Here is an 11,488-nt window from a genome sequence, read left to right as displayed (position 1 = left end):
TGCCCTGCGACAGACTGGCGACCTGTCCAGGGTGTACCCCGCCTCTCGCCCTATGACAGCTGGGATAGGCTCCAGCGCCCCCCGCACCCTGAAAAGGATAAGCGAAAGCGAATGGATGGATGGATGAAATATTTTATTGTCTCGTTTTATTTTCGCTCAAAAACAAAGTGTACTTTATGTAAACAAGGTCTGGTGGCCCTAAAATGTCAAATGTTGGGTAAATTTTGTGTTAATGTCTTCAGTCAAACTGTAACGCTGAATTGATTGACAATTTATACTAATTTAAAACACGCTAAAATGAAGTGGGGACATTTTTGTCCCCTGAAGACCACAGCTGTGTGGAAACCGGGAGGACAAAACCAAGTCTCAGGTGTTCCTGTGTACCTGGCATCCTGTAGAAGAGCCGCTCCCCGGCACCGTCATTGGTCTGCAGGAAGCGGCTGTCGACCGACCAGTCCAGGTGGGTGATGAAGGAGGCGGAGCGGCTGCACTCGCCTACCTTCTTGTAGCGCTGTGCGACGGCATACACGTCCACCATCCCGTCATTGGACCCGACCGCCAGGAAAGAACCATCCGGAGAAAACTTCAGCTCGTGGATCACTTCCTTCCTGTCCTTGATGTGCACAACCTCTGTCATGTCCCTGCACAAACACACGCATTAGCACGCCTCACTAACCGGAGCACGGATGGTAAACCACCACCTTAGCCTTTTAACCCCGCCCATTTCTAAGAACCACAGCAACACACGCCAATTATGTTTAACCTGCTTAAAGACCGCTGTCACATAGCAGGAAGTGGTCTTTATCACAAAGAGGACCCGATCGTGATCAGTGGGGTCCATTACCTGTGACCGTTACCGCAGAGATTTAGGAAGTGCGAGGCCGCCAACAGTTTTCCACGTCAGCATTTGTTAACGCAGACGTCAGCTTCCCTGAGCTCGCTGGTCACAGATCTGCTTTAAGCTCCTGTTTAATTTGAGGCGATAACACACCTGTACATAATCTTATCGACAGGTAAGAGAGGTCACCTGACACGCAGCACCGTAAACGAGCCATCCTTCATGCCCAGAGCGAGCTGAGAACCGTCATTGTTGAAAGAAACGCTTCGAACGGACTCCTCCATGTTGCAGCGAGCCAGCAGAGTGTGGTCAGGAAGGCTCCAGAGCCTGAGACACAGGTGAGCAACAGGTTAGGAGGACACCAGGTGAGCGGGAGGGCGTGAGCGGTCTGCGGTGCAGTTGGACCGACCTCACGGAGCGGTCGTCACTCCCGGTGACGGCGACGGGCTGTTTGGGGTGCATGTCCAGCGCCCACAGCTCGCCCTCGCTGTGACCCTGCATCAGTAGAACTGGTTTGTCCCGGTCTCGGACCATCACCTCGAAGATTTCACTGTCCTGAGTCCCGGCCAGGATGCGGTCGGCCTTCCAGCACACGCTGCGGATCGACAGACCTGAGACAGGAAACAGGAAACTCTGGGACGGGCGCCACCAATCACAGAACTCACATTTAACAAGCACATTGCTGCGTCTCAGATCGACTACTGTAACACAAAAATCCATCAGTACGCTTCAACGTGTCGAGAGCTCTGCTGCCCGTGTTGTCACGAGGACATCACAGCACGCCTGTCCTGAAGCAGCTTCACTGCTCCCGGTCAAATCTGCCATTCATTTTAAATACTCCTCCATACATGTAAGGCATACATCTCTTTCTGTTCCTCTCGTCTCGACCCTGGAATTCCCCCTCGACACCACCCCACCTATTTAAGACCGCCTACTCCATATAAATCATCCATGATCTTTTTATCTGCTACGCTTATTATTGTGTACAGCTCACGTTTTTATGCCTGTTTTATTTGCTGTACCTGTGTGCTTGGGTGTTTTAAAGGCGCTTTTAAATAACATGTACTATTATTATTATTAATAATAAATGTGATCACATGTGATTTGGGAATCCGGCGTCTCTGCCAGAGCCAGGTGAGCAGCAGGTAAGACTCAGCCTGCTGTAGATTCACTTTCTGTGAAGCACTGACGACTTTTTTGCCGCTGTGGTTGATCAAATACAAAACCAAAGCAGAGGCGACCCTGAGCAGGTGGACCGCGGTGTGACCCCTGAGTGACCCCGGTGTGACAGAGGGGACCAGATCAGACCTTTGTAGCCCTGCTCCGCCTCCCTCAGGTCGATCTTTGTGATGGGTTTGAAGTCCACATCCCACAGTCTGATGCAGCCGTCTCGCCCTCCGGTGGCGAATCCTTCCTCACAGGCGTGCATGCTGAAGATCCCCGCCTGCAGAAGAACAACACATTTCCCATCAGCCCCTTCCCAGCACAGGTGCAGCTGTGGGTTAATCACCTGCTCGGGTTAGGTCGGCCATGTTTGATCCTCGCGTTACCTGGAGGAGAAAGCGTTTCCATCAGGGTGGATGCTGCTCTCGAGCTCCACCTGTTTTACAGGTAAAGCTGTGTGTGTGTGTGTGTACCCCGTGTGCAGCCTGTACGGTCCTCATCAGCGTGAGTCCTCGCCACACGTAAACGTCCCCGTTCAGAGCGCCGGAGTATGTGAGCTCGTCTTTGGCCGCAGAGACGCACAGGATGGTCTGCAGGTCGCCCGTTTTCCCAAAAATCCCTCGCTTCGGAGTCAGAGCGTTCCCACACAGAGTCCAAAACTACGCACACAGGAAACAGAGAGGGCGCAGATTAGCACAGGAAGTGGTGCCAGCCATGCTGGCGTGCTGAGTAGGTTATCGACGGCGAGCAGTAGAAGGACCATTTCAACCCCACACAGGACCGTGCAAAAGTCTTGAGCCCCCACACTTCTTTATCTGTCGCAGGAAAATAAGAATCAGTTTTTACAACTCAAACAAGCTGTGACCCTGAATCCTCCCTTAGTGACGCTGCAACAGGTGCAGGCTGCCGGGGATTCCCATGATGCACTGGGTGTTTCTTCTTCACTCACTATGTGTTACAGACCTCTCCGCACTGAATCATACCTGTTATTAATCTGTCTCTCTTCCACAGCATGTCTTTGTCCTGTCTTCCTTCTCTCACCCACCTGTGAGTCAACATCTGAACATTACCTGATGCTGCACAGAGTGAGGAGCAGCTCAAGAGTTTTGCACAGCTCTGTACGTGACAGAGGTGTGAGGTCGAAATCATCACCGGGTTTAAACGTCTCCTGTACTTTTCAGCCGCACATCGTCCGCTGCAGGCGGGATGATGTGCGGCTGATCCCAGCACCCGCAGCTGCCTGTGAACCCCTCCGTCATGTGACCACCCAGGTGCTGCCCCACCTTGATGTGCTTGACTCCGCAGCTGACCAGCCGGCCGGCCTGGAACGGATCCCAGCACACGTCGAAGATCTGTGGGAAAAGCGAGAGCGGCGTTACTCCTCAGGTACGCCTGCAGGTAAACGCGTGTGCGCCGGCACGTACTCTGTCCAAGTGTCCGGTGGCCGTGGCGAGGACACGTCCTCTTCTCCAGTCCCAGACGCACACCGTGTTCTTGGCATCCAGGCCGACTGAGGCCAGTCGCTATGGCAACAGAAACAAAGAGGGAACGTGATTGGACGATACCTTTACGATGAAACGTAAAGGTGACCCACTCGCCTTCGCCTCACTTCCTGTCACATCTCCTGGTCTGGCCGTGTGCGTTCACACTAAATGTAGAGCTCCTACTGACGAGCTCAGTGTTCGCAGTAATCTCTCAACAGTGGGTCAGTGTCATGTCACAGAGAGGCGCCAAAAGCCCCGCCCACTTGCTTGTGTTTGTTGATGAGGTGCAGCCAATGACAGGAAAGTTATCTTACAGCAGGAGGAGCTAAAGCAGCAGGTGTCAGACACAGGAGGATTATTCTGAAGCGCGACTCATACAAAGCTGCTGTAAAACTGCTGCTACTGATAAAGTTTTAATTCAAATTCAAAGATTTTATTTTTTTAATTGTTAAAACTTTAATCTGAGACGGGTGGTTAGAGTGTCGGTAACATCGTTACCTGTCCATCAGCATCGAAGGCGAGACAGGCCACTCCGTGGGTGTGCACGTCCCGCAGGATGGACACCGTCTGCATGGCGTACGTGTCCCAGATACAGATGTACGGGTCCTTCCCCACCTGACCTGTTGCCACCTGGATCTTATCAGGATGCATGGCCAGACTGAGAAAGGAAGAAGAAGAAGTCAGCAGTTCTGACACCGATCACAGCGACCGACGGCTGAGCTCGACTTCCTGTCTCCACACTGTGACCTCATCACTAGGGCTGACCTGGCAGCTGCTGATGAAGCTTTTAATCGTTCAGCGGCCACCCGGCCATCTGTGAAGGGGGGCGGACACGCAGCAGCACACACGTGTGTTCACCAACACGCCTCAGGGCTGGTGGAAGTAAGCACTTAATGCTGGTTTTTGTGATGGTTACAGACATGCAGTGGCTTTCTGTTTTTAAAGGTCCTCCAATCAGAGAGTCCCATTAAAACAGCTGAACTGGGTGTGAGCGCCCCCTGTCTGCAGAGCATCACAAACACTGAAGGAAACCTAAAAACAGACAGATTCCAAAGGAAGTTCTGAACTGCGTTAAAGCTGAAACAAAATGCTGAGCAGGAGGAAGTCAGGACGAATTTAAGCACACGGGTTTGACGTGTCGCTCCAGATCCAGTGAACACTGACAAAGTGCTGCAGGGCACGTAAACACAACAGCTGACACAACAGTTTTCTCCTGGACTCTGGAGATATTAAAGTTTCCACACTCACACGATGGCACTACCTGCAGCTTTGCCGTGGACTGTGGCAGATTCTCTTTTGTAAATTAACTCTAATCTTTATTTCAATCCTGAACCCGACTGCGCAGACCATCAAACATCTGTCAGCCCACGAGCAGACCCACATAATCCTCCGTTATATCACCAAGAATGAGCAAAATTCACAAAACAAGTTTCAGTTTGCGTCAGTCACGCCTAAAACCTGAGACCAGAAACCGTCTCTCAGGTGTTCACGGAGCTCACATATCAGCTCCTTTTCTCACAGACTTCTATATAAATTGGGCCAGAGGAGTCGCCCCCTGCTGGATGTTCAAGAGAATGCCATTCTAAGTATTTACGTCCAATTTCCATCCTCAGACTAGCTTCAGAAACCCTTTCCAGCTCCTCCAGAGGTACACCAAGATGTTCCCAAACCAGCCGAGATGCCGGGGATCTGCCCCGGGGCCTCCAGGTGACACACCTCCCCAGGAGGGTCCAGGTCAGACTCCTCTCTACTCTGAGCTCTACCTGAAACACCGAACCCTCACAGCATCTCTGAGCCTGAGCCTAGACACCTTCAGAGGGAGCTTGTGGTCACAGGTGAGCACAAGTACGTAGATCTAGCAGTAAACAGATCGCTTCACTTTCAATTCATCTGTCGACCTCCTGCTCCACCCTGCCCTCACTGTGAACATACTCTGGGAAACCTAAACTCGTCCTCCAGCCGATGACCAGGACCTCTGTGAGCAGGAGGTCAAGTGAGGGAGAACCGAAACGAGGTCCAGAAACCATCGAAGCCAAAATACTTCATCATCTGTATCCGCTTACAAATTCTGTCATCTCTGACAGAAATGAGACCAGAATCGTGAGGTGAACCCAACAGGCCCGATACCCCGCACTCCTGAAGCGCCCCTTATAGGACACCCTGCAGAATGCGGTCAAATCAGCTGGACAAACTGCTCAAGAAGTAAAGAGCTGTTCTGCAACCTGAGCGAGAACCACACCGGTCTTCTGAATCCGAGGTTCTAACTGAACATTCTCTAGACGTTGAATCCAGCGGCTGATGGACCGACCTTTAAATCCTAAAACCCGCCTGCATGGCGTCAGAGTTCACCAGCACCGTCACAGGGTTCCTCCTCACCTGATAATGTCATCGTTGTGTCCCAGGTAGAACTTCTGTGTGTGCTCTCTGGTGTTGAAGACCACGCCCACCCCGGCCACGAAGTACACCACATCTTTCCCAGCTGTGTAGTACAGGTTGTTTCGGCACTGGTGGCCCCGGTACCCGTGGATCCACTCCAGCCTCAGCTGGCAGCGCGGCGCTGTTTTATCTGACATGTCTGCTTAAACCCACAAACTCAAACATCCACAGAAAAACCGTCTCAGAGAAATGTATCTGCTGGAGCCGCTAACGCTGCCAGGAACTGCCGTCCATCCCTGTAGTCTCTTTGCCTACACTTCCCATGATTCCAGAGGCAGCTTTGGCACCGCTCACTAATGTGTCAGCAGGAAGGTTGTAAGGGTCTTCTTCTGCGCTTTTCACAGTAAAAATCCCGAGTGGAGTCAGCGCCGGGGCCAGAAACCTCTGACCGACACCTGAACACAACTGCTCACCTGAAGACTGGCTCAGGTGGATTTTATGATGATGGAAACCTGAACGACTGTGAATAAACTGAGTGCTGCTGAGATAAAATCAATGTTTGCTAAATTCAGACGACCTGAGACAAAATCACAGAATTTCAAAATCATAAAGACCAAATTCAGCTGATGAAAATTTAACAGTGAGTTTATGTGTTTTAACTAAATAAAAGGCGGCGGTCTAAACCCTGACGTTTCCAGCTTCCATGTCCGACCTCAGAGACACTCCCGGAAATGTAACTTCGAGCTGTTTGTGGGCGTTTTAATTCTGACCCGCAGCAGACAGACCGGATCGGGTCACCGTTAGCGGCTCCTCCCGGCCTCCGTCCGTCAGGCACAGATTTAAATCACAGCAAATCCTCCGCCGTCTGCGCCGATCCGCAGATTACTGCGCACATCTACCCGCGACCGTCCACACCCGCCCGCACCGGCGCTCCTGCTCGGGCACCGGTCACCAGCAGCCCTAAAACCGTGAAAAACGGCGACCCGAGAACGGAGCGCTAACGGGACCGCCGAAAGCATCAAGCCGGAAACCGTGAAACCCCGTGCTTCCCGCGGTCACCTTCAAAATAAAAGCACCAGATACAAAGCATCGCATTTATCGTTCATTCATAGCAGGATTGGAGCAAACACGAGCTCTTCTCTCCGTTTGTGACTAAGAGACACAAAAATAACGAATAACGCCTGAGAGGTCATCACGTCACACATATGCTTCAGCTTCTTATCTCACGATGAGGCTTACATCTTTTTTAAAAGCCTTTCATTTATTTACGCCCTCATTCACTTCACCTTTAGTATAGCTTAAATATGTAATGTGTCTTTGTGACGTTTACAGTCAGACGTCATCAGATGCTGAGAGGAAGTCAGACTAATCTGAAAGGGTTTTTCCAGCTCAGCAAAAATAAAAGGAAGCTAGTTTCTCCTGACGGCCTTCATGTGGTTCAATACACGCAATGACCCAACAGCAACCAGTCCTCCAACCAGCAGCTCCCAGACTATGGACAACCTTGTCTGGTCTGAGGTCACCTGGAGGTCACCACCTGAAACTTGGTCAGCAGCGTGCGCATGCAGCCGATGTGCATCTGCAGGTGCGAGTCCAATCACGTGACTGCAGCTCATGCAGGAGTCTGGTTCAGATTCTGCAGCAGTTCTGCAGCCCTCGACAGGGGGGCGTGCACACATCAGCACCTTTTAAAAAAAAAAATCTCACAGTTTCATCCAGTTATGAATTTGACATGTTTATTCACAACATAAAGACTTTTATTTTTTAATCTTTTATTTCTGAAAAAACCTTTACCTGCACAGACATCTAAATGTTTGTAGGAAAACACAGCTGTACTCTAAACTCAGTGTGAACCCGCGCTCACAGGTGTGCTGAGGATTAAGGTCCGCAGTTTTCTGCACGCAGGCGCAGTGAGTAGTGACCTGCTCTTCCCTGTTTTTCTCCGTGATGAACAAACACCTCTGAGCTCTCTGCACGCTTTCTAAACACTTCTCTACCCTAAAACAGTTTGCGCATGCGCAGGACGGTAGTAAATCTGACGCTTAATCCGATTTTTTTTCCCAGAATCCTCCGTTTTCTTTTGAAGGTCACAGCTTCCGGTTTCCCTCGCGGACACCTCTGCGAGCTTCCCGCCTCTGAGCAGGTACGGTCTGATTCAGCGTACAGCCGCAGTGCATGCTGGGGGTAGTGTTTTTAACGAGCAGCTCACTGCATCCATGCCACGTTAGGCGAGATTTACCTGAACCCTCCAATGAGCGTCATCACTGGGCAGGAACTATATCTGTAACTCACCTGTTTGCTCTAACACCTGCAGGCCACAACCAATGAAAACTTCAGTGGACCTGGAGATTTAAAAAGGGACCGCCCCCAGCATTAAACCAGGGACCAGCCTCCCCCCCCCACACACACCACAGAGGCAGACACACGCAGATACAGATGGGGAAGGGGGGGGCCTCGGGTCTGTGCGGGTTTCTAACTGAGCACGTGCAAAGACAACAGGAAGCTACTGAGTAAAGGTTAAAAGCTTTAATGACATCACACATATGTGACAGAGAGCTGTAAGTCTACAGGTGCAGGTTCATACATGAGAAGCTGTAATGATCGAAGGTCGGCTAAATATCGGCGAGCGTCTTCATTCCTATTGGTGCAGCTCTGATTGTGCAGGACGACGGCGGGGCTTCCATACATGTTCGCTACGATAGATCTACAGTGACGGGGCAGCACGGGTATCAAAGAGCAGAAATCAGCGTGGTGCGAAGAGCCGATGACGAGCAAGCAACCTTCACCAGTCTGGACCTCGCTCCCGTCGGCGGGACGGCGAGCTCCCTCCGCCCTCGCCGACACCACCTGACCAGAGATACAAAACAAGGAAGTCGCAGTTTCGCGCTCAGGTCGGAGCCTGATGAAGCATGCAGGTGGACGTTTCTAAATCACCACCTCCTTGAAGGCGATTGGCTGTCTGACAAAAACAACATGGCTGCAGAGAAACGAAAACAGAAATTATTGGAATGAAATGCACTGTTGGTCCAATTTCTCCGCGGCAGGAAACGGCGTCTGTGACGAGGAAACGACAAAAAATAGAAAAATAACAAATTTCAGAGAATAAAAAACAAACAATAACAGAACATTAGCGTGTGGTCCCTGATGATGTCATCAAAGAAAGAGCGAGATGCAGTGATGATGTCACGGCCGGTAATGCACACGGCGACAGCGGCCTCATTCGCCAACGATGACACAGCGTTACATCAGGCACTCCGACTCGCCGTCAAAAAACGACCGACACGCGAACAAAAATGCAGAACGCACAAAAATGAGGCGACGGCGGGCTTTGGCGAAACGCTCCTTTGCTCCTCGTCTCCACCGCCTCAGTCTCTGGGATTGGCCGATTTTAAAGGTGAACCATTCAGCGGGGAGGACTGAGGCTCGCCAGCCTCAGAGAGATGGCGGTTTCACCCGCTCCAAGTCGATCTTCAGGAAGCTGGCAGCGCTCTGAGGCGGCCTCCAGTTCTCCCTGGCTGATGGCGGCCCATGAGAAATGAGGCGCCTGTAAATGTGGCGATGGGTGCGTCAGAGCACCTGGGCGGTTTCGCCAAAGCGCCTCGCCGCCGCGCTCTACTGCTTCTTTTTGCTGAACAGGCTGAAGCGCTTCTCCTTGTCTTTGTCCTTCTCGCGCTTTCCGGGGCTCGACTCGGTGGTGAGCGTGATGGTGGCCGGCAGCGTGTGAGCATGCCCGGAGGCAGGCGTGCCGGGGCTGCTGCCCTGGATGTCAGAGCGGTCTGCGGCGCCGGCGTTCAGGATGGCCTGGATCCAGGTACTCATCTCCTCCTGCGGAGGCACGTAAGCAGTTAAGCAGGAACGCCACACAGGTGAGCGCTTCCACGAATCTGAGCAAAAATCAAACTCACCTCGTCTTTGGCTTGGAACAGGTATTCGTTTCCATCGGTGATTCTGAAAGAGCGAGAGGAAGACAGGCGTGAGTGGAGGAACCGTACAAACGCACCAAACCAAGCCTCAGGTCAAAGGTTAAAGTGCCGGCTGTGCTGAGATACACATCCAGGTGTGTTTAAGCGCTCAGGTGATCAGCGTTCTTTGGACCAATGACGGTCACCGGGCGAAGTCTGAACGACCCTCACCCTGACAACCAATCACAGCATCAGTTCCTGCAGGCTGCAGCTGTGATTGGGCTAACAAAAAAATGAGGCAAAGGAGGCGGAGCTGCGTCCTAATGTTGCGGCTGAGAAATGTGTTGGTGAGTAACCATGGTAATGGGATGCTGTCAAACAATAAAACATGTCAGGTGGTTGGTGTAACTCTCACAATGTCTGTGTGCGTGTGTCTGTGCGTGTGTGTCTGTGCATGTGTGCGTGTGTGTCTGTGCGTGTGTGTCTGTGTCTGTCTGTGCATGTCTGTGTGTGTGTGTCTGTCTGTGCATGTCTGTGCGTGTCTGTGCGTGTGTGTCTGTCTGTGCGTGTGTGTCTGTGTCTGTCTGTGCATGTCTGTGCGTGTGTGTGTCTGTCTGTGCGTGTCTGTGTCTGTCTGTGCGTGTCTGTGCGTGTGTGTCTGTCTGTGCGTGTGTGTCTGTGTCTGTCTGTGCATGTCTGTGCGTGTGTCTGTGTCTGTCTGTGCATGTCTGTGCGTGTGTCTGTGCGTGTGTGTGCGTGCGTCTGTGTGTGCGTGTGTCTGTGCATGTCTGTGCGTCTGTGTGCATGTGTGTCTGTGCATGTCTGTGCGTGTGTGCATGTGCGTCTGTGTGCGTGTGTGCATGTGCGTCTGTGTGCGTGTATGTCTGTGCATGTGTGTGCGTCTGTGCGTGTGTGTGCATGTGTCTGTGCATGTGTGTGCGTGCATGTCTGTGCATGTGTGTGCGTCTGTGTGCATGTGCGTCTGTGTGCGTGTATGTCAGTGCATGTGTGTGCGTGCATGTCTGTGCATGTGTGTGCGTCTGTGTGCATGTGCGTCTGTGTGCGTGTATGTCAGTGCATGTGTGTGCGTCTGTGCGTGTGTGTGCATGTGTGTCTGTGCATGTCTGTTCATGTGTGTGTGTCTGTGCGTGTGCGTGAAAACGTCTACATGTGTTTTTGTTGCGTACGCTGCGTCTAGCTCTGACGCTGTGTGAGAGGCTTGTCTAGCACAGACCTATTGCTGGAACAATCAGAGACAATTCTGCTACAATGGCAACAGCGTTGGACAGCAGGCAGAGCTCTGTGTGAGCTCGTGCACGAGGGGGAGGACGAGACGAGCGCTGTTCCTGCTGCTCGAACACCCCAGTCGCTCTCAGTCAGCTCCCCCGTAGCACTGCTCTTTATTGTGGTTACATGAATATGCATAGGTCCATTAACATATGACATCTTACACAGGCATGCATGTGAACAAAGAGTCTATGCATACGTGTAGGTAGGGCTGGGCCATATTATACCGTTCACAGTAATACCGGTATAATGTTAGGCAACGATAGGAAAATGAAATATCGCGATAGAATATGAGTGAAACGCGCATGCGCAGTGGCTTTGTTTTCATATGCACATGGCCGATTGTGGAGTGAAACAGATGAACCAGAATTGGTTTGTAAAAATGGTGCAACTTCAGTGATGTGGAACTGGTTTGGTGTTTGTCCGTCAGATACACG

At 51.7% G+C, this 11,488-nt stretch overlaps 2 protein-coding genes across 3 annotated transcripts in view; both read right to left on the bottom strand.

Annotated features, from left to right (window-relative positions):
• Positions 1 to 6,899, bottom strand: part of LOC102215789 (echinoderm microtubule-associated protein-like 6) — a 37,313-nt gene extending 30,414 nt beyond the window's left edge. Inside the window, exons 1-9 of the mRNA XM_005748642.1 lie at positions 5,863 to 6,899; positions 3,985 to 4,144; positions 3,427 to 3,525; positions 3,286 to 3,354; positions 2,476 to 2,661; positions 2,147 to 2,282; positions 1,248 to 1,449; positions 1,028 to 1,165; positions 385 to 641 (exon numbers count right to left, since the gene is read on the bottom strand). Coding sequence (XP_005748699.1) covers positions 385 to 641; positions 1,028 to 1,165; positions 1,248 to 1,449; positions 2,147 to 2,282; positions 2,476 to 2,661; positions 3,286 to 3,354; positions 3,427 to 3,525; positions 3,985 to 4,144; positions 5,863 to 6,059 — 1,444 coding nt within the window. The 5' untranslated portion in view covers positions 6,060 to 6,899. The remainder of the gene's footprint in view (positions 1 to 384; positions 642 to 1,027; positions 1,166 to 1,247; positions 1,450 to 2,146; positions 2,283 to 2,475; positions 2,662 to 3,285; positions 3,355 to 3,426; positions 3,526 to 3,984; positions 4,145 to 5,862) is intronic.
• A 1,474-nt stretch (positions 6,900 to 8,373) lies between these two features.
• LOC102203963 (spectrin beta chain, non-erythrocytic 1-like) overlaps positions 8,374 to 11,488 on the bottom strand; it is a 37,976-nt gene continuing 34,861 nt past the window's right edge. For both annotated transcript variants that reach the window (XM_005748598.1, XM_005748599.1), the window contains 2 exons: positions 9,768 to 9,810; positions 8,374 to 9,687 (listed from right to left, as the gene is read on the bottom strand). In XM_005748598.1, the coding sequence (XP_005748655.1) occupies positions 9,475 to 9,687; positions 9,768 to 9,810 (256 nt within the window). In that variant the 3' untranslated portion in view covers positions 8,374 to 9,474. The remainder of the gene's footprint in view (positions 9,688 to 9,767; positions 9,811 to 11,488) is intronic.

This window comes from Pundamilia nyererei, unplaced genomic scaffold (genome assembly GCF_000239375.1).
Source record: "Pundamilia nyererei isolate P.nyererei 1_Seehausen unplaced genomic scaffold, PunNye1.0 scaffold00225, whole genome shotgun sequence".
NCBI lineage: Eukaryota > Metazoa > Chordata > Actinopteri > Cichliformes > Cichlidae > Pundamilia > Pundamilia nyererei.
Note: the sequence above shows the minus strand (reverse complement) of the source record. Positions and strands in the feature narration are given on the sequence as shown.